Source organism: Salmo trutta, chromosome 22 (genome assembly GCF_901001165.1).
Source record: "Salmo trutta chromosome 22, fSalTru1.1, whole genome shotgun sequence".
Lineage (NCBI taxonomy): Eukaryota > Metazoa > Chordata > Actinopteri > Salmoniformes > Salmonidae > Salmo > Salmo trutta.
In genome coordinates, this window is record NC_042978.1 from 29137225 (window position 1) to 29156274 (window position 19050).

Here is a 19050-nt window from a genome sequence, read left to right on the forward strand (position 1 = left end):
TAATGAAGCAGTGTAATTTGAACTGGAAAAAGCAGGAAAGGGTTGGTGATGGTAGATCCCCAGCAGAGAAAAGAGCAGAGAAAAGAAGCAGGGGAGGAAAGGACAAGGCAGATGAGATGAGAGGATGGTTAACAGAGGAATGGAGGGAGGAATTGAGATGGGTGCAGATGAACTTGGGAAGCGTCAGAAGCCCACCTTGGTCAGTGCCTGCTCTGTCCTCTCGGAGGTACTACGGTACGCCTGGCTGATGTCACTGAGGGGGAGGGGCATGTACTGCAAGGTGAAGTTACTGAGAGAAAAACCACCGGCAGAGTTAAAAGAAAGAGAAGGGCTTTGAATTAAGGAGACCGAAAGGAAGGAAACAGAAAGAGCTGCAGAAAAACAGTTAGAGACCCAAGCCTTAATATCCCCAGTGGACAGAACTCCCAGAATTCCCCCACATGATGCTGGAAGATGACACTGTGATAGGATGAGCAATGCTTTGATTATTGCAGCCTGATTAAGGAGAAGTCGAAGCTCTCTGGCTGACCCTCACAAGCACGTGTTTAGTCCTGTGTGTAAAGTAAGCTCTCTGGCTGACCCTCACAAGCACATGTTTAGTCCTGTGTGTAAAGAAAGCTCTCTGGCTGACCCTCACAAGCACGTGTTTAGTCCTGTGTGTAAAGTAAGCTCTCTGGCTGACCCTCACAAGTACGTGTTTAGTCCTGTGTGTAAAGTAAGCTCTCTGGCTGACCCTCACAAGCACGTGTTTAGTCCTGTGTGTAAAGTAAGCTCTCTGGCTGACCCTCACAAGCACATGTTTAGTCCTGTGTGTAAAGAAAGCTCTCTGGCTGACCCTCACAAGCACGTGTTTAGTCCTGTGTGTAAAGTAAGCTCTCTGGCTGACCCTCACAAGTACGTGTTTAGTCCTGTGTGTAAAGTAAGCTCTCTGGCTGACCCTCACAAGCACGTGTTTAGTCCTGTGTGTAAAGTAAGCTCTCTGGCTGACCCTCACAAGTACGTGTTTAGTCCTGTGTGTAAAGTAAGCTCTCTGGCTGACCCTCACAAGTACGTGTTTAGTCCTGTGTGGAAAGTAAGCTCTCTGGCTGACCCTCACAAGCACGTGTTTAGTCCTGTGTGTAAAGTAAGCTCTCTGGCTGACCCTCACAAGTACGTGTTTAGTCCTGTGTGGAAAGTAAGCTCTCTGGCTGACCCTCACAAGCACGTGTTTAGTCCTGTGTGTGTAAAGTAAACTAGGTTTGGTTCCTGTGTACCTGAGTTTATATATTAGCCAGCTAATTCTGAAAATACTCAGAACAACAGTGAATGTAAATTAGACAGAACTTCAGGTACCCCAATGTCTCTTGGATCCTATTTAAATCAAATGTCTTGCTTAGAAGTCTCTGTGTGTGAGAGAGAGAGAGAGAGAGAGAGAGAGAGAGAGAGAGAGAGAGAGAGAGAGAGAGAGAGAGAGAGAGAGAGAGAGAGAGAGAGAGAGAGAGAGAGAGAGACAGAGAGAGAGAGACAGAGAGAGAGAGACAGAGAGAGAGAGACAGAGAGAGAGAGAGAGAGAGAGAGAGACAGAGAGAGAGACAGAGAGAGAGAGACAGAGAGAGACAGAGAGAGGCACAAACAGTCTCACTGTTCAAGGGCTCGAGCCACATCCAGGAATCCTGTAGCTGAGGTGTTGTTACGATCCCATGTCACACTCCTGTCAGGACAGGGGAGAACCAGTATCAAACACAACCATCCAACCAAGTCACTCCTGTCAGGACAGGGGAGAACCAGTATCAAACACAACCATCCAATCAAGCCACTCCTGTCAGGACAGGGGAGAACCAGTATCAAACACAACCATCCAACCAAGTCATTCCTGTCAGGACAGGGGAGAACCAGTATCAAACACAACCATCCAACCAAGTCACTCCTGTCAGGACAGGGGAGAACCAGTATCAAACACAACCATACCTTATATCTCTGTCCCTCCCTGTCTCTTGCCTGAGTGTGGTGTTGATCTGTAGGGCTTTGCTCAGCATCTTGGCTCCAATGTCCTCCAGGCTGTTCCCACTCAGGTCCACCTTTCGCAGACAGGTGTTGCTGCCCAGAGCGTTTACCAGCACTGTGCCCCGAGAACGCAGTCGCGAGTCAGCCAGTGAGAGGGACTGGAGGGCCTGGGGAGGGATAGGGGAGAGGGGAGAGAGAGGGTGATGATGGAGGGAGATGGGATAGGGTGGAGAGCAGGAGAGAGGTAAAGCAGAAGAAAAAGGGTAGGACAGAACAGAGGACAGAAAAATAAAGGAGAAGGAGATGACAGTGGAGAGAGATGGTTAAGTACAGCTGGGAACAGGTGGCAGCAGTGCTGAGGAGGAACTGAGGAATTTAGCATTTGTAATGTGACAGTTTTGTAAACAAAGGGAATAATTCAGAGGGCACAATATGTTACAGCCCACAGTAACAGGGCCATGGAGTGATATACAAATTAATTTAAAAAAAAGAAATTCCTTATTTACATAAGTTTTCAGACCCTTGGCTATGAGACTCGAAGTTGAGCTCAGGTGCATCCTGTTTCCATTGATCATCCTTGAGATGTTTCTACAACTTCATTGGAGTCCACCTGTGGTAAATTCAATTGATTTAGACATGATTTGGAAAGGCACACACCTGTCTATATAAAGGTCCCACAGTTGACAGTGCATGTCAGAGTAAAAACCAAGCCATGAGGTCGAAGGAATTGTCCATAGAGCTCCGAGACAGGATTACGTCACAGACACTGATCTGGGGAAGGATATCAAAAAATGTCTGCAGCATTGAAGGTCCCCAAGAACACAGTGGCCTCCATCATTCTTAAATGGAAGAAGTTTGGAACCCCCAAGACTCTTCCTAGAGCTGGCCGCCCGGCCAAACTGAGCAATCGGGGGAGAAGGGCCTTGGTCAGGGAGGTGACTAAGAACCCGGTGGTCACTCTGACAGAGCTCCAGAGTTCCTCTGTGGAGATGTGAGAACCTTCCAGAAGGACAACCATCTTTGCAGCACGCCACCAATCAGGCCATTATGGTAGAGAGAGGCCAGACAGAAGCCACTCCTCAGTAAAAGGCACATGACAGCCCGCTTGGAGTTTGCCAAAAGGCACCTAAAGACACTCAGACCATGAGAAACAAGATTCTCTGGTCTGATGAAAGCAAGATTGAACTCTTTGGCCTGAATGCCAAGCGTCACGTCTGGAGGTAACCTGGCACCATCCCTGTTTTTCAGCGGCAGAGACTGGGAGACTAGTCAGGATCGAGGCAAAGATGAACGGAGCAAAGTACAGAGAGATCCTTGATGAAAATCTGCTCCGGAGCGCTCAGGACCTCAGACTGGGGCGAAGGTTCACCTTCCAACAGGTCAACGACCCTAAGCACACAGTCAAGACAAAGCAGGAGTGGCTTCGGGACAAGTCTCTGAATGTCCTTGAGAGGCCCAGCCAGAGCCCGGACTTGAACCCGATCCAACATCTCCGAAGAGACCTGAAAATAGCTGTGACGCTCCCCATCCAACCTGACAGAGCTTGAGAGGATCTGCAGAGAAGAATGGGAGAACTCAGGTGTGCTAAGCTTGTAGCGTCATACCCAAGTAGCCTCAAGGCTGTAATCGCTGCCACGGTGCTTCAACAGAGTACTGAGTAAAGGGTCTGAATACTTAAGCAAATGTGATATTTCTCCCCCCCCCAAAAAAAATATATAAATTAGAAAAATAATTCTAAAAACAGTTTTTCTTTGTCATTATGGGGTAATGTGTGTAGATTGATGAGGATTTTTTATTTTTTTAAATACATTTTAGACTAAGGATGTATCCTAACCAAAGGTGGAAAAAGTCAAAGGGTCTGAATACTTTCTGAAGGCAAGGTACTCGAAGGGAAACACCGTACTGTAGAAAATAAAGAGTATGTATGTATGAGAGAATACCATATACAATAGTCTGTGTGCGTGGAGAATATAAGTATTTCACAATGAGTTTCTGTACAATCAGTGAATATTCAATTGTGTGTAATGTGTGAATGATGTGTGAATTGTGACGCATTCTCACTCACACACTCCTCTTCCTGTATGAGTTGGACCAGCTTGTGTAGGATTTCCTCCAGCACCCTGTAGATAGAGCCATGGGGAGAGAGGCAGTTCAGGCTACACTCAGCAGGAGCTCTGGCACTAGTCATTTCCTGCTGCTATCGTAATCATCCTAGTCTGCCTGAGGAAAATCAAGCTCTGACGCAAACTGACTCACTCACTCACTCACTCACTCACTCACTCACTCACTCACTCACTCACACACACACACACACACACACACACACACACACACACACACACACACACACACACACACACACACACACACACACACACACACACACACACACACACACACACACACACACAACACACACACACACACACACACACACACACACACACACACACACAGAGAGAGAGAGAGTGCCTCTGTAGTACTGTACCTGCCCTTGATGTTGAAGTTCTTGCCCAGATACAGGTGCTTTAGGGAGGTGTGTCTGGAGAGAGCTGGTAGAACTGAGAGAAGGTCTGCATCCAGCCCTGTAAACACAATTACATCAAACACACACCCTCCCCTCATACAAAACAGGGTCAAACAGGCAACCCCCTCACACAAAACTGGCTTGAGTGGTGCAGGCTGCCACAGTGGTGCAGAGTATCACACTGTGCCATAGTGGTGCAGTCTGTCATTCTGCTCACCGTTGTCTGAGATGTCCAGAGTGGCGATGGAGGAGAGCCTAGGGAACAGCTCCTGGATCACAGAAGCTCCTGCAGATTTCAGCTGAGACAGACAGACAGACAGACAGACAGACAGACAGACAGACAGACAGACAGACAGACAGACAGACAGACAGACAGACAGACAGACAGACAGACAGACAGACAGTGTGGGAGGAGGAGGACATCCAAAGCACAATAACAGGAGACCTTGACATAGTTTTCATCTATAGCTACTGCTCAGTAAGTCCTTATTGGAAACATAAGCAATGAATGCCAGAGAGATAGATATGGTCAATTATATAAAGGCCAGCAGGAATTGAATGTTGTGTACAGAGTGACAGACTTGTACCTCACAGCCACTAATGTCCAGGTGTAGGTCATTCACGTGAGGGTTTGTGGTCAGGCCGATGAAGAGAGACCTAAAGAAAGAGAGAGGGAAAAATAAACATAAGGGGAAAAAGTGTTTACAACAAAAACCTTTTAGCTTCTTTCTCTTTCTGGAAACTCACACCCTTTAACGTAGTGTCATTTGTCATGGTGACCAGTTTGTGTTGTGCAGCTAGCCTGGCCCCAGTCACTCCAGTGAGATGAAGGTGTGACAGAGAGAGACCAGGGGAGAATAGGGGAACTGACCTCAGGGCCTCAGGGGGCAGCTTCATAGAGGCCAGGCTGACATGGGTGAGACTGAAGGCCGAGCTGAAAAACTGACAGGACAACGGCAGGGTCTCCTTCACTTTCCTGGGAGAGGAGCGAGGTCAGAGTGAGATGAATGAGAGAGGAGAGGAAGAAGTAGAGATGGAGTGGGTGGGAAAAGCGATAGAAGGTGAGTGGTTAGTTGTTGATAGTCAGGGTAAATAAGAGACTGGTGTGAGGAGTGCGTATTCAGATGGAATGAGACAGAGACAGTGGAGCTGGTCAAAGAGGAGGGAGCAAGTGGGGTCAGATGATAAATAGCTCTGCTTCATATTCATGAGTCTTATCTAGGCAGACAGCTCTAGGAGTTTAAAACCACAGACACAACTACAGAAAGGAACACAATGTTCGAGTGATTCCCACAAAGCTTATTTTGGATTTCACATTGAAGGGAACGACAGAGATAAGACAGATAAGAGTGAAAAGAAAAAGAGAGAGCGAAAGATCAAGCCTGAGGATTTTAAGAAAAAAAAGATCCCTTGCTAAAAATTTGCCTTCCATCTTCACACCGAGCCTCAAAGCGTTTTTCTGCCACATCACACCAAAGAAATAGTTAATCTCAAGGATGCGACTAACCTGTGGGAGAAGGTATTTTTGGAGAGATTCAAGTAGGAGAGATCGGCACAACAACCCCTCAGCAGAGCCCCAAATAGCTACGTGAGAGAAGCGAGAGTTGTGTTGTGCAGTTTTAGTGGGAGAGAGAAAAAGACAGCGGTTGGGGATTATAGAGGAAGAAAAAGACAGAAGTTGCAGATAAACTCTTTAAAATGCTTCATTCTATAAGTGTGCAATCAAATTCTCAGAGACACGAGATTCTTACCGAGTCAACAGAACAGTCAGTGCCAGACAGGTCCAAATGGACCAGACAATTAGGCTGGGACAGGAACAGGCACAGATTCTAAAGAAAGAGAGACAAGATGGTTAACTGAGAAACTGACTCATAAGGCATCAGCAGTGCATTTACTATACTGTTGGTTTGTTTACAGAGTATGAGTAAGTGTACATGTGTTTGTTTTCTGACCGAGGCATCCTCCCCAGACAGGAACCCAGGGTTCTTGCTCAGGTCCAGGTGCAGCAAAGTGTTAGAATACTCATCACTGGAGCACAGAGCCTGAGACAGAGACACCACACCTGAGACACACAGAGAGAGGGAGGGGGAAGCCATGAGAGATACATTCAGCTAGCTAATGCAAATGTACACAACAACAAAAAGATCCAGTTTCAGAATATTTTTAGTTACGTGACTCTCATCCGTACCTGTGTGAAGTATAATTCTTAATTCAATATTCAGTACTCCAATACGAAATATTTAAAAAGTGGGGGAGTAACACAGAGCATTCTGCCTGAAGGATGGTTACCGTGGGGACATATCATGACTCTTGAAGCTTTGTAGAGTAGACAAAACATTACGTTAACACACAGAGATGATGGTGGGGGAATGACAGGAGGTACAGAGGTTTATACCAGCTCAGCTAGAAAAGTAGCATGCATGCATGGCTTAGCGGCATGTTCAGTCAGCTATTGCTGCTTCGTCAAACCCAAACACAGTTGGAGGTGTTCATTAACTGATTCTCCAGCTGACTGTCCCTGCTTGCTGAATTACTGCCTTGTATTAACGGCAGGGGACACTGAGGTGTAGAGGAGGATGCTTATGCAACATGGAGAAGGACAGGGGGGGTGGGGCCTTCTCTCCGGGTGTGGAATGTAGAGAAATGGAGAGATTGAGCGAATGAAGGATGGAGAGGTGAAGAGGAATAAACCTTTGGAGTTGAGGGAGGTCTTGGAGAGGTTGAGGAGACGCAGTCCTTTGCTGAGGCGACACACTTGCTGGATGAGGTTAGCCACACCTACACCAGAGGAGGAGAGATGTCACTAAAACAAACATAATGTGGAAGTCAAACTAGTGTGGAAGTCAAACAGGAAGTTAGGCATCTGCTTGGTACCTTGGTTGTCCAGTGTGTTGTGGGCCAGATTCAGAGAGTGGATGACAGAAGCAGGATTCTCTGAGAGCGCAACTGACAGCTTCTGAGGAAAGTCACTGCAACATACACAATATACAGTACACATATTTGGACATAGACACAATGACACACACAAACACTTTTTAGTTTAAGGTTCTAACACACTTGTTATTATTTTTTTAAGTATGGGTGAGAAGTGTGAAGCAAGGGAAAACTCACGATTTGAGACCAGCATTCTCCAGAGTGATCTCTTCCAGACTGGAGGACTTACTGAGGGTGTGCAGAACCTGCTCAGTGACCTCTGACCCCTGAAATTAGAAATGACCTCATTTCATTGCACGCATAATAATTACCATTTAAAGCACAAGGAGAGACAGACAGAAGGATACTTACTATGCGTATGTCCTTACAGTATAGTTTGGTGAACCATGTATTGTACGCCATTGAGGCCAAAATAACTGCCAAGTCCCTGTCATAAACACACAACAATTACTGCACTGAAACAGGTACATTTCATAATACCCTTAATATACATTTAGCAACTGGATTTATTAAGGCTGCAGCAGCATCAACTTGATAGAGTCATGCCCTCTTTCTGTCTTTCTTTCCCTCTCCTTCTCTCACCTGCTTTCCAGGTGGCTGAAGTCCACTAGATTAAACTCCCTGTTGTCTTGGGAGTGATAGATAGTGTCCACATCCTAGGAACAAGATTACCCATGAGTCCACTTGCTATAATATATGACCCCCTCAATTGAAAGTACAGTGTTGTATATAACTCTCCAGTGCACTAACACACAACTGGCCCACTCCCATAGCGCTTACCCACTGCACTTCCTCCTTGCAGCTGATTCCATTATAGTCACACAGGGCAGCGTAGGTCTCGGAAAACCCTCCTGAGACAGACAGAGAGGAAGAAAAAAAGCGGATGGTGAGAGAAGTGTTTAAAGAGCACTTGGTTATTTCAGTGAGGGAAAGATGGAAAAGAAAGAGGGAAAAAGAGAGACAACAAGCAGTGCAATTACTCTACAATGTCTGTGTAAAAATATAGTTGTGAACCTAGCCATCTTAAGATGAATCTACTACCTGTGCGTTGCTCTGGATAAGAGTGTCTGTTAAATGACTAAAATGTCAACTGTAAATGTGCTATACACTGTATGTAGTGCAGTGGGTTTCTCTATCCATTTGTCTCTTAATCAAATTACTCAACAATTTCCTATGACTGTCTATCTATCATCTTCCTGAATCTGTCTCATATGCACAGGTACGTGAAGAGACCTTTCAAGGGGCATGTGCTCAAAATGCCAGCATCCCTTCATAATTCATATCTCGAAATATATAACATTTTTTGACCAAAGACCTATTTATTTCTGCAACAACACACTCAGTCATCATCACACATAAGCAAGCTAAATACAGTGCCTCGTGACTGACATCTGGAAAAGAGAGTGGGCTTTCAGCTGATCATCTAGCTAGCTCGATTTATTTGACTGATTGTGATTTATCTTCAATGCGTGAATCAAATAATAAGTTCATAATATAATTCATAATCTCCTAACTCATGATATATGGCTAGCTAGCTAGTGGCTTGTGTGTATATTTTTGTATATGGTGGTTAGCTAGAGTCTAGACTACATTTTACAGGGCGTTGCTGCTGCCCTGACACACGTGCATATCCTGACTGAAGAAGGGATGGAGTTCAGACGGAGGGTGTTGATGCAGTCGCTCCTGTCTATGTCTTTCTGCCTCTCTCTGCTGAGCGTATCAGCCAACCAGACTGAATAGTGATTTAATCAAATGTTATGCTACAGTGGCAGTACTGTTGATATTTAAACAAGGTAGTTAGCCACACACACACACACACACACACACACACACACACACACACACACACACACACGACCGGTGACCGCATCTCTCAAGCCATGCATGTTTGGATACCAGGCGCGCACAATCTCCGTACAGGGCAGACTGGGAAACAGGCACAACCAGGCACACGCGACGACTGCCGAACAACGACAAAATATTTATTCAAAAATTATAATTTTGGGGGAAATTATACCACCACCCAAAAGGACACTTTGGAGACTGGAAAGGCAAAGGGACATGTACTCTGCACAGGTAGAGCCCTATCTGTGCACGTGCCTGCTTATGCTGTCTGTCTGTCTGTCTGTCTGTCTGTCTGTCTGTCTGTCTGTCTGTCTGTCTGTCTGTGTATGCCTGCCTTCCTGCCTGTGAGTCTCTTACCACAGGCCCTCTGGGTTTCCATAGATGTCTCTGAGCTGGGGGAGTACTTCCTGCTTCCCTCAGAAAGTTCACTGTCTGAATGACAGATGGAAGGACTGAAAGAGAGAGAAAGAGGACAAAAGGAGGTTTAAGTTAGAAGGGACAAATTAGCTAACATGGCTTATTTGTCTGGGTTTCAACACTGTCTGGTAAAGGAGTCTGTGCTGTCTAAGAATGGACACTTACGCAAACACAGAGTTGTTAAACATTCTGGACAGGGCAAAGTTAACATGGCTGACCACATGACTGAGGTGGTCACTTGACTGTAGCCACAAGGAATAAGTGGACTTGTCCGTGTCTATGACGACCTGCACAGAAAGAGCATAGTTTCAATGACTGTAGAGTGATACAGGCACCATAGTGATTTTGATGGCATAATGTCGAAGTTTGAAATGGATAACTGACAGTTAACTGCAGGAAATATATGATTACAGTAGCTCTACTTACAGGAACGCAGATCCTCATATCTCCATTATGCAAAATAATGAGATGAACTGATTTAAAATAATTACTCAGATGTTGAGATGATTGACACTCCATAACAAATCTGTTTAGACAACTAATCAGTTGTAATGAAGAGGCCAGAGGGACAATGCACTAACATGGCCATTCAAAACCTCAGTTCACCTGGCATTATGTTACTCACCTGATGCTCTGGGTGACGGTTCATGGCTCGGATCTCCAAGAAGTTAAATGTCACCTCTATCTGCAATGAACGCCACATTTTGCACCTATTTGTTAACATGCTGATAATTATGTGCATGGTAAGTGGTAAATACTGTACATGCAGATCATGTGGGCTACCTTTGTTGGAACCTTGGCAACCAGGAGATAGAGTCTCCATGTTGTGAGAACCTGAGACAGCCAGAGAAACAGGAACAAATTAAATCCATCCTGAGCAAAAGTTCACTGCACACTCAACTCACTAAGGGCATCAGATTCTCTGATGGGTTGCCATGGTAATGCAGAGTGAAATGTGGAGTCCTCTCTGTATTCATCTATTGATCTGGGTAGGAATATTAATTCCACAACATCATGCTATGGATGAGCTGAGCTGTACACTGGGGAGGATTGCATTCGCAGGCTGTGCATTAAGATGCTCTATAGAAATGATTACAACAATAATAGTTACATAGGGAAGTCATTAAAATAAACCACACATACGCACACAGATGTACTGTAAACGTACGCTCACACATTAAGTCCCCTTGAGCTACAAACACAATCTCTATGCCCTAGTCTCATGCTCCTTCTGTCCATATTTCTGGGGAGTATGAAGAATCTTCAGTAAATATTGTTCAAGCACAGTGTAACATTTTCATCAGATAAACAAACATTTATCAGATGCTCTCTCCCTTCCTCTCTGATGCCCCTTTAAAACAGCTCTCTGAGAAGTAGCTGAGGAGGGATGGAGGAACATTTTCTCCTCTGCATATCTCTTTGTGGCTATCACTCATTTGTTCTCTCTCCAGTAACACTAGTACACAGTATGCCCTCTTAATGAAAAGCAGTAATTAAATGATGGCTCCCCCTCTCTGTTGCATTCTGAGAGAGAGGTGCTTGACTCTACCCATCAGAGTCAAACACTTGCCGGCGGCCACAACACACACACACACACACACACACACACACACACACACACACACACACACACAACACCCACACAACATCAAACCCCCCACACAACATCAAACCCCCCACAACACACACACACACACACACACACACACACACACACACACAACATCAAACCCCCCACAACACCCCCACACACACACACACATCAAACCCCCCACAACACCCCCCCACACACACACATCAAACCCCCCACAACACCCACACAACATCGAAACCCCCCACAACATCAAACCCCCACACAACATCAAACCCCCCACACACACACACACACACACACACACAACATCAAACCCCCACACAACATCAACCCCCCCCCCACACACACACACACACAACATCAAACCCCCCCACAACGAGGGGTGTGTCTGATGTTAGAGAGAGAGAAAAAGAGAAAGAGAGAGAGCAAGAGTCTCCTGCATTTCCAACAAGTCACTTCAAAGACAGTGTGTCTGAAGGAGTTGATTAAAACATGCAGATAGTATCACATTAATGTGATGAGTTGGGGGGGAGGTATCCTGGGTAGGGGGTGGAGACAGTGTGTCTGAAGGAGTTGATTAAAACATGCAGATAGTATCACATTAATGTGATGAGTTGGGGGGAGGTATCCTGGGTAGGGGGTGGAGACAGTGTGCGCGTACTGTACCATATAAGTTTATACAAGTAAATCATGCTGGAGAGAAGGGTGGGGAGACAGTCCCCCCCAGGAGAGAAGGGTGGGGAGACAGTCCCCCCCCAGGAGAGAAGGGTGGGGAGACAGTCCCCCCCCAGGAGAGAAGGGTGGGGAGACAGTCCCCCCCCAGGAGAGAAGGGTGGGGAGACAGTCCCCCCCCCAGGAGAGAAGGGTGGGGAGACAGTCCCCCCCAGGAGAGAAGGGTGGGGAGACAGTCCCCCCCAGGACAGAAGGGTGGGGAGACAGTCCCCCCCAGGACAGAAGGGTGGGGAGACAGTCCCCCCCAGGACAGAAGGGTGGGGAGACAGTCCCCCCCCGGACAGAAGGGTGGGGAGACAGTCCCCCCCAGGACAGAAGGGTGGGGAGACAGTCCCCCCCAGGACAGAAGGGTGGGGAGACAGTCCCCTCCAGGACAGAAGGGTGGGAGACAGTTCCTGAGGAAAGTCCTTATCAAAGACTTCCAGATCAAAGGGACATACCACACTCATCGTGGCATATAATTATGCATGTGTCTGTTTTTGGAGCAGAGATGCCTGTTTTTCTTATTGGACTGATAAGGGGGAGAGGCGACTGTTATACACAAACCTCATTTCCAGTACATTGACCATGACATGAAATAAAAACAATGGCCCTAGCCCCATCCTGAACCTGCTTTAAAACATTAACCCTAGCCCAAGCCTTATAGCAAGAAAGCATTTCACACTTCCCGTTCCCTTGACACCTTAAATCCTAACCCTCTCCTCAGCCTCATCCTATGCCCCACAGAGACTACAATTACATTCAGTTCAGAGTAAAACAAAAAGGAACAGTTTAGCAGAGAGAGATTGGACAGTGGGGACTGGAGAGATAACATAGTCCCGACAGATAGACAGACATACCAAAATCCCTGAATATCAAAGGGTGCACATGCAAAACTCTTCCAACTCGCACCATAATGAATCATTAAGCAGTCATCAAGGGAACGAGTCTCTGCCAAGGCCTAGCCTGCCCTGCTGGGTGTTCAACCCATTGCCTCATCAGGGAGTTGAGGGGAAGGCTTGTGGTCATTTTTGGGGAGCACAAAAACATTTCAATGCAGTTTAATGTGGAGTTGTTACACTCTTAGAAAAAAGGGATCCAAAGGGGTTCTGCGGCTGTCCCCATAGGAGAAACCCTTTTGGGTTCCAGGTAGAACCCTATTGGGTCCAAGTATAACCCTTTGCTTCTCCATGGAACCCTAGTTCTACATGGAACCCAAAAGGGTTCTACCTGAAACCAAAAGGATTCTTCTATGGGGACAGCCGCAGAACCCTTTTAGGTTCTAGATAGCACCTTTCTAAAAGTGTTGAGCAGCTTTTGTTATTTGTTCGGTCTGTTTCTTATACTTCTCCCTATTTGCTGTACTCACACAGGTTGTGATCTATACTAAAAGAGCTCACTGGCCCAGATTTAGTCCTGTGAGCTGGCAAGGCTGCAGCTCCACAAATGGAGATTTCACATCTTTGCCCCACATACTCTCTGATGAAAGCACCCAGTATCAAAGGCAGTGGTCCGCCCGCGCCCAGCATTGCCTCCACCGCCAGGGTCTCAGAGAGACAGAGCCTCCCCAAGCTGCTGCTATTACAGACCTCTCTGTCCTACATTGTCCCAATACAGAGCACAGGCACAGCCAGGGATGGGGAAGCAGAAACCTATCAACTTAATATATTCATGGCATGTGGCCAGTCTGGCCATAGCTTGCATTCAGTATGTAACTGACCATAGCAATTAATTGCACTTCAATACTGCCTATGTTGCATCATGTCTCTCATAGACCACCCATCAGGTTTCCATACAATGTGTTATGTAGTATCCATCCACTGTAGTGAGGGGTGGAATAGTACTGTGTGTGGATGGTCTGGAGAGCTCTTCTATATCAAAAGCTCAACAATCATCTGTGGGAATACCACCCACTCAGTCAGCACATCAATATAGCAACTGCTGTTTTTACCAGGGTAAGTTATTCAGACACTACTCACCAGTATCCTATCCTCTGATTTGCCATTTTTGGTGTCAAGCTTAATGCCACGTATAAACTTGGTTGAGGACTTGTCAATAATCTTCCTGATACTCTCTGTAAATAGAAAAACATCCCAGGTCAGATACACACTAATGCACACAGCAAACATTTCACACACACAATCACTCAAATCAACCAAGTATACAGCACATCAGTGAGAGTGACAAGCTTGGCCTTCGAGTGGACAGCCCTTTCGCCAACCGACTGAAGGCGGAGCCACCTTTTCATTTAAAACTGACATACTGGCATTTTAGAAACAGGGAGATAATCAGAGGCTGCACAGAAACACAGTCACTGTCTATTTTGTAGAATATGACCCTGCTTCTGGTATCTTAAACTATGCTATTGATGAAGAAAACCCTTGAGTCTCCAAAACTATTGTATGTTTCATTAAAGTGAAAGACAGCAATATTTTCAATGGCAGGCACACAAAAATTGCCCAGTAAAACGAGGATATGTGAGAGAGGACAGAATGAAGCCATAAAATAGAGAGCATTTTAATAGAATATGGAAACCAGAGATGAAATACAGTACTTGGTGAGAGTGGATGGAGACAAAACACCTCCTGTTTTTTCTCTCCAGTTTTTCTATTTCTTGTTGTATTTTTACCATTATCACCTGTTAATTGCCTTGTATTATGCAAACTAAAAGAGCTTTTGTAATTTCATTATCTAATCATGCGAATAAACCAACAAACATTTTATTATTAATTGTGTGTTTCATAGGCGAAAACCTGCAATCTCATTCATTCTGTTATTAATGAGATTCAAAATACAATGCTACACAATTTATTCCCACACAAACTCCAACCTTATGTGAACAATATGACCCCCCCCACTCCTGCAGATAACCTGGCTGGGCCTGAGGACATCCCTTCACAGACAGACAGGCACACTGACAGAGAGGCACCATCAGAGAGACAGGGGCAAGGCCAGAGAGGAGGACAGGGGGAGAGAGTGACATGGTGAAAGGTATTAGATTATGGATAACAAACCAAGGCACTGAATATACTGTACTTCACTTGTGACTAATGCACTGTCAAATGAAAGAATGCAGCTGATTCTTCTGACAGGATAGTTAGAGTAATGTTCTGATGATTAAGATGATGACCTGAACATCATGATGACCGTTTAAACAGAGGTGGTCTTTTGTCTCCATACAGATGATGACCTTGTGCTGGCCAGGGCAGAAGTCCACCTGGGGTCTAATGGGGGGGGGGGGGGGGGGGGGAAATTCCACTGGAATAATTATCAGTGTGGTTAATAGAGCCATTAGGAGTAATGAACTCAGAATCTCCCTGCTAATGTGAGCATGTGTGTGTGGTGTAGGTGAGTGAAAGTGTGATTAAGTCCTGATGGTGTAAGTTGTGAGACCTGGTGTCAGTTGTTCAATGGCAGCCTTGTCATCTGTATAGAACAGTGTTTCTCAACCCTGGTCCTTGAGTACCCCCAACAGTACACCTTTACGCTGTAGCCCTTGATAAACACACCTCATTCAACTCATTGTTGGCTTGATGATTAGTTGAATCAGATGTGCTTGTCCAGGGTTACAATACAAATGTGTACTGTTGGGGGTAGTGGAGGAACAGGGTTGGGATACACTGGTATAAAATAATACTCTGAAAGAGCAGTATAGGTTAGTGACCATGTCTGTCTCATTCAATAAAGGAAAGAAAAGCAAAGAATACATACAAATTGTTGCCAAGAAAATGCATACTGCTCCCCCTCCATCTTTCACACACAAACTGCAGACAAAAAGAGCAAGCTTACTGCCAACACGCTGAGACGGTAACAATTCCTATTCTTAAAAGCTGGCATGAATTTATGAACGCAGATAGCATTATGAGTGAGTAAATCCATGCGTGATGCACACACGATGATTTTCACAACGCCTCTTTTCCTATGGGTTAGATATTTTACATGATCAGCCGGCTGGGCTGAGGAAGCAGGATGTCTTTGCTTTACACAACTTTTTAACTTTGTGATCAAATGAATGCAATGCACGTGTAGCTTAAAATACCAAAAAATGGCACCACGCTTTGTGGCAGATATGAAAACAGTATTTTTCATAAACCTCCAAAGCCTCTGTCCAGTCACAGACCACCACATACACGGCAATGGTCAAAGACAGAATCGGTGCATCATACATATGATAATAATGGTGATTCCTACCTGTAATATCCCTGCTCACACTGACAAAACAAGAGGCAGTTATCTCTTTAGAAGCCATGTCTCTTCATGTATCACCGCCCTTTTCTCTTTTTCAATAGTGGCCGGAACGGATTGCTTGTCTCGCAAGCATTTCACCAAGCATCCGCCTGCTCCACCAAGCATCCGACTGATGCTACCAACCCGCACTGTGAGAAGTAGTATAACGTGAGAGAGCGCTCGGCGGTGGAAGAAGGGAAGGTGGAGCGAGATCATTGAAATAATAGGACAGTGGGCTAGCATATTTGGTGGACTCAGATATTACTGGAAGCAACCGTGAAACTAATACTATTTGTCAATTGAATTGATCAATATATGATATTGATCGAAATAGTGGCGACCCCCACACGTTTCAACACAATTCAAAGGCTATGGATGGAAAACTGGAGTGTGCAAAACATCTCACTATGCTACTTTTCTGTTTGCAGGCAGACTCAGTGCGAGTCAATTGGACTGGCCTACAGTCTATGGGCAGCTATTGGTAGGTACACAGTATGATATTAATCCTGTTGGCAATTACAAGGTCGACAGGTAGCCTAGCGGTTAGAGAGGGTTGCCACTTCGAATTCCGGGCCTGACAGCAAAAATCTGTCGGTAATGAGCTGGCAACCAGAGGGTCGCTGGGTTCAAATCCTAGATGCTATTGCATGCCGTTATGCCCTTGAACAATGCAATTAACCCCCCACTACAACGTCAGATCTTCAACGTTATGTCAACTATAAAAAAAAATAGGCTGGACAGTTGATCTACAGCTATTAATTTGGTCTCCCATCGAGGGTTTTAACCTAGCTAGCACTGCTTAGCTTTTATATTTTTCCCTTACTCAATGATTACTACCAATGTGCTATCTATCGTGAGAATGATTATTGAGCGATGTCTTAATAACGACATATATTCACTGTTGCTATCGAAGTCATTCCAAAGGGTAGGTTTAAGAGAGCAAATGAAATGCAACAGTACTTTATAAGTCATATCATCAGTGATAGTATTTAGGCCTACATAGCATTTGCAAACAAAGTCATTAGCAGCTAGTTTATATTTAGGATTCAACAACAAAAAAAAAGTACAATAGATAGGCCTAAAGTTAAAGAATAGGACTAAATCCAATCAAACTTTATTTAAAGTGCATTTAAAGTTTGATTAGATTAGGTTTAGCTCCATTCTTTAACTTAGATTTTTGTTTGAGATGGACAACTATTAATTTGTAGACAAATTTGGATATTGAATTGTGTTTGGTTTTCAACACAACCAAATATCAACATTTGAAGCAGATGCAGATACATTTTCGGCTTGGATAGTTTGAGCCGTGCCACTGATTTAGTCTGGCTTTAATTCCAGTTTGTCTACAAATGAATACATTTGCCAGCAGCATACCACCCTGCATCCCACTGCTGGCTTGCTCCTGAAGCTCAGCAGGGTTGGTCCTGGATGGGAGACCAAATGCTGCTGGAAGTGGTGTTGGAGGGCCAGTAGGAGGCACCCTTTCCTCTGGTCTAAAAAATAAATAAATATCCCAATGCCCCAGGGCAGTGATTGGGGACATTGCCCTGTGTAGGGGGCCGTCTTTCGGATGGGACATTAAATGGGTGTCCTGACTCTGTGGTCACTAAAGATCCAATGGCACTTATCGTAAGAGTAGGGGTGTTTTAACCCTGGTGTCCTGGCTAAATTCCCAATCTGGCCCTCATACAATCACAGTCTTCTAGTCATCACCAGCTTACAATTGGCTCATTCATCCCCCTCCTCTCCCCTGTAACTATTCCCCGGGTTGTTGCTGTAAATGAGAACGTGTTCTCATTTACAACTAGTTTTTCAACCAGTAGAAACTTGTTTTTCAACCAGTAGAAAGAGGAGGAATGGAAGCGCTACTAAGGTACACAATAGTACATTTTGGTAGACAGAAAGTGCTCTTTGGTAAAAGGGGTGAATTGGTCATCAAAAAGAAAGGAGGACCAAGGCACTCTTCATATAATTAATTAAAATGCCTTTATTTGTATGGCATGTTCAATAGAAACAACGTTTTTTAAAAACAACGCGTTTCGGCTGCATGGCCTTCGTCAGGGAGTACAAAGAAATAATACAATGTCCTCTTTTGAAATGCTTTTCCAATTAGCCCTAATTAGAAGAGGGAGTGGTTACAAAATTGATTGGACACACCTAGTAAGCAATACTATACACATTAAAAAGTGAAATACTGTAGCTATGTTATCAAAAAATTTAACTCCAAGCTAGAAGTATCAGAACGCTTAGAAAGGTAGTTCTAACCTTAAATATGTCTGGGAGAAGTGTCAAAAATAAGAAAGCAATATATTCCATAGTACACCAGAACACAGCAAACATGAACAACAAAAGTCTAAACATAGCTGAGGGCAATTGAGCAAAATGTCCACTAGATGAGAGCAAATGGACCTATCATGACCCTACAGGAAGGGTGACAAATCCGTATCTTCATTTAAACCAGGGTTCTTAGTGGCCTGTAGTTTGTAAATCTCAAAACTTTCCCTTTGGTTTTACTGTTTAAGACGGTCCCCTTTTCTAATTGAGGCCGGAACATGATCAATACCCATAGCTTGTAGGGAGGCAGGGTTGCCATGGTGTAAGGACTTGTAGTGCCTGGCCATGGGGTAGTCTTCATTGCCTACCCGTATGGCGTACTTGTGTTCCACTAAGCGGTCTTGAAGGCGTCTCTTTGTCCGTCCAATGTAGAACACCTTGCACTGTGGACACTCCAATCTATAGATGACATGAGTGGTTTTGCAGTTAATGAAATGCTTGATGTAATACTCCATTTTAGAAGCTGTGTCAACAAAAT

The 19050-nt window shown here is 45.0% G+C and overlaps 1 protein-coding gene across 1 annotated transcript in view; it reads right to left on the minus strand.

Moving 5' to 3' along the window:
• LOC115158550 (capping protein, Arp2/3 and myosin-I linker protein 3) overlaps positions 1 to 16370 on the minus strand; it is a 38333-nt gene extending 21963 nt beyond the window's left edge. The window contains exons 1-23 of the mRNA XM_029707645.1: positions 16203 to 16370; positions 13991 to 14085; positions 10490 to 10540; positions 10332 to 10391; positions 9872 to 9993; positions 9647 to 9741; positions 8225 to 8295; positions 8027 to 8100; positions 7796 to 7871; positions 7622 to 7710; positions 7385 to 7479; positions 7202 to 7288; positions 6463 to 6572; positions 6262 to 6339; positions 6018 to 6094; positions 5382 to 5486; positions 5098 to 5167; positions 4728 to 4809; positions 4472 to 4568; positions 4049 to 4103; positions 1978 to 2150; positions 1622 to 1690; positions 196 to 289 (exon numbers count right to left, since the gene is read on the minus strand). Coding sequence (XP_029563505.1) covers positions 196 to 289; positions 1622 to 1690; positions 1978 to 2150; positions 4049 to 4103; positions 4472 to 4568; positions 4728 to 4809; positions 5098 to 5167; positions 5382 to 5486; positions 6018 to 6094; positions 6262 to 6339; positions 6463 to 6572; positions 7202 to 7288; positions 7385 to 7479; positions 7622 to 7710; positions 7796 to 7871; positions 8027 to 8100; positions 8225 to 8295; positions 9647 to 9741; positions 9872 to 9993; positions 10332 to 10391; positions 10490 to 10540; positions 13991 to 14085; positions 16203 to 16260 — 1983 coding nt within the window. The 5' untranslated portion in view covers positions 16261 to 16370. The remainder of the gene's footprint in view (positions 1 to 195; positions 290 to 1621; positions 1691 to 1977; positions 2151 to 4048; positions 4104 to 4471; positions 4569 to 4727; positions 4810 to 5097; positions 5168 to 5381; positions 5487 to 6017; positions 6095 to 6261; positions 6340 to 6462; positions 6573 to 7201; positions 7289 to 7384; positions 7480 to 7621; positions 7711 to 7795; positions 7872 to 8026; positions 8101 to 8224; positions 8296 to 9646; positions 9742 to 9871; positions 9994 to 10331; positions 10392 to 10489; positions 10541 to 13990; positions 14086 to 16202) is intronic.
• Positions 16371 to 19050: the final 2680 nt, after the last annotated feature.